The sequence below is a fragment of the Macaca thibetana genome, chromosome 1 (genome assembly GCF_024542745.1).
Source record: "Macaca thibetana thibetana isolate TM-01 chromosome 1, ASM2454274v1, whole genome shotgun sequence".
In the NCBI taxonomy this organism is placed as follows: domain Eukaryota; kingdom Metazoa; phylum Chordata; class Mammalia; order Primates; family Cercopithecidae; genus Macaca; species Macaca thibetana.
Window position 1 is genome coordinate 218,174,891 of NC_065578.1, and position 1,814 is coordinate 218,176,704.

Genomic DNA, 1,814 nt, shown 5'->3' on the forward strand with positions numbered 1-1,814 from the left:
TCAGAGCTGCCTGCTCCATCCCTTGCCAAGGGGGAGCCCCAGAGTCTGATGGGGCTGGGCACCGTGGCTCATGCCTGTACTCCTATCACGTTGGAAGGCTGAGGCAGGCAGATTGTTTGAGTCCAGGTGTTTGGGACCACCCTGGGCAACATGGTGAAGTCCTATCTCTACAAAATATATGAAAAATTGGCCAAGCGTGGTAGTGCGTGCCTGTAGTCCCAGCTACTCAGGAGGTTGAGGTGGACCGATGACCTGAGCCCGAGAGGTGGAGGTTGCAGTGAGCATGGCACAGCACTCCACCTGGGCGACAGAGCAAGAGTGTGATGGACTCGAAGATGAGAGATGGCAAAACAGAGAGAGACGGATTCGGTCCAGCTGTCCCCGGCGGGATGGTGCCACTGTGCCAGGCTGAAGTATTGTATTTTGCAAAAAGTGCTGAAATAACAGGAGTTCGTTCAGAGACCATTTCTGTGCCACAAGAAATAAAAGCACTGCAGCCGTGGAAGGAGATAGAAACTCGACATCCTGGATTGGCTGATGTTAGAAATCAGATACTATTTGCTGTTCATCAAGAATATGACAAGCTTGGAGATCAGCTCCTCCGCTTCAACCAGGAGACGAAATTGCTGTTATTCCCCATTAGTGGAGGATAGTGCTTTTGAGCCATCTAGGAAAGACATGGATGAAGGTGAAGAGAAATCTAAAGAGGTTATAAACGTTACTACCGAGAAACTTCCAGTAGATGAAGTCCCACAGTTGGTGATTTCTCCGCTCTGTGGTGCAGTATCCCTATTTGTAGGGACTACAAGAAATAACTTTGAAGGGAAAAAAGTCATTAGCTTAGAATATGAAGCGTATCTACCCATGGCGGAAAATGAAGTCAAAAAGATTTGTAGTGACATCAGGCAGAAATGGCCAGTCAAACACATAGCAGTGTTCCATGGACTTGGCCTGGTTCCAGGGTCAGAAGCAAGCATAATCAGTGCTGTGTCCTCAGCCCACAGAGCTGCATCTCTTGAAGCTGTGAGCTATGCCACTGATACTTTAAAAGCCAAGATGCCCATATGCCAAAGGAAATATACGAAGAGTCATCATCTTGGAAAGGAAACATAGAGTGCTTTGGGGCATTCAACAATGAATCACTTAGTTTTTAGAGCCTGCAATCTTAACTTTGTTCAACTATTATCATTGATCACATTTTGATTTTTTTTCTCCCCACATGAGGATAGTTTACTGAAGCACAATCTCTTATGTTATACTAGTGGGACAAAAGGGAGAAAAAGGAAGCAAGATAAATGGGTATGTAGGATGAAGGGTTATTTAAAATGGAACTAAAGATAGAAGGAGGACTGTAGGAAAGAAATGGAATAATTTAAATGTGAGGAAAGATGTCCGTGGTAGACATGTCCTTCCATGACTAATTTCTAATTGTAACTCAAACTCACATCGAGGTATGGGCCCTCCTCAGTGACTTTAACTGACTCAGAAAGATACTCCGCCAGCAACCCCACCTCACCACCCCCGTCCCGGTTCAGGGATAGCATTGTTATCAAGGATGCATGACAGCAATGTTGGCGGAACTGGAAAGTATTAAAAAATCATTGTCAGACCATCTTGATATTATATATTTTCAGAAATATATTAAAAATAATAAACTAAAACCCATGATTTCAAAAGTTAAAAAAAAAAACAAAAAACAGAGAGAGACTCCTAATGTCATCTCCCACCCTTTTATTGAGACAGGGTCTGCCTTTGTCACCCAGGCTGGAGTGCAGTGGCACAATCACAGCTCACTGCAGCCTCGACCTCCTGGG

At 44.6% G+C, this 1,814-nt stretch overlaps 1 protein-coding gene across 1 annotated transcript; it reads left to right on the forward strand.

Moving 5' to 3' along the window:
• The first annotated feature begins 363 nt into the window (after positions 1–363).
• On the forward strand, positions 364–1,363 carry LOC126943597 (molybdopterin synthase catalytic subunit-like). The gene has a single exon (XM_050772527.1). It carries the CDS (start codon positions 538–540, stop codon positions 1,111–1,113), a length of 576 nt encoding a protein of 191 aa, XP_050628484.1. The 5' UTR covers positions 364–537; the 3' UTR covers positions 1,114–1,363.
• Positions 1,364–1,814: the final 451 nt, after the last annotated feature.

Excerpts from the sequence above, each read along its gene's own strand:
- LOC126943597 (XM_050772527.1), top strand. The coding sequence starts at position 538 with ATGTTAGAAATCAGATACTATTTGCTGTTCATCAAGAATATGACAAGC.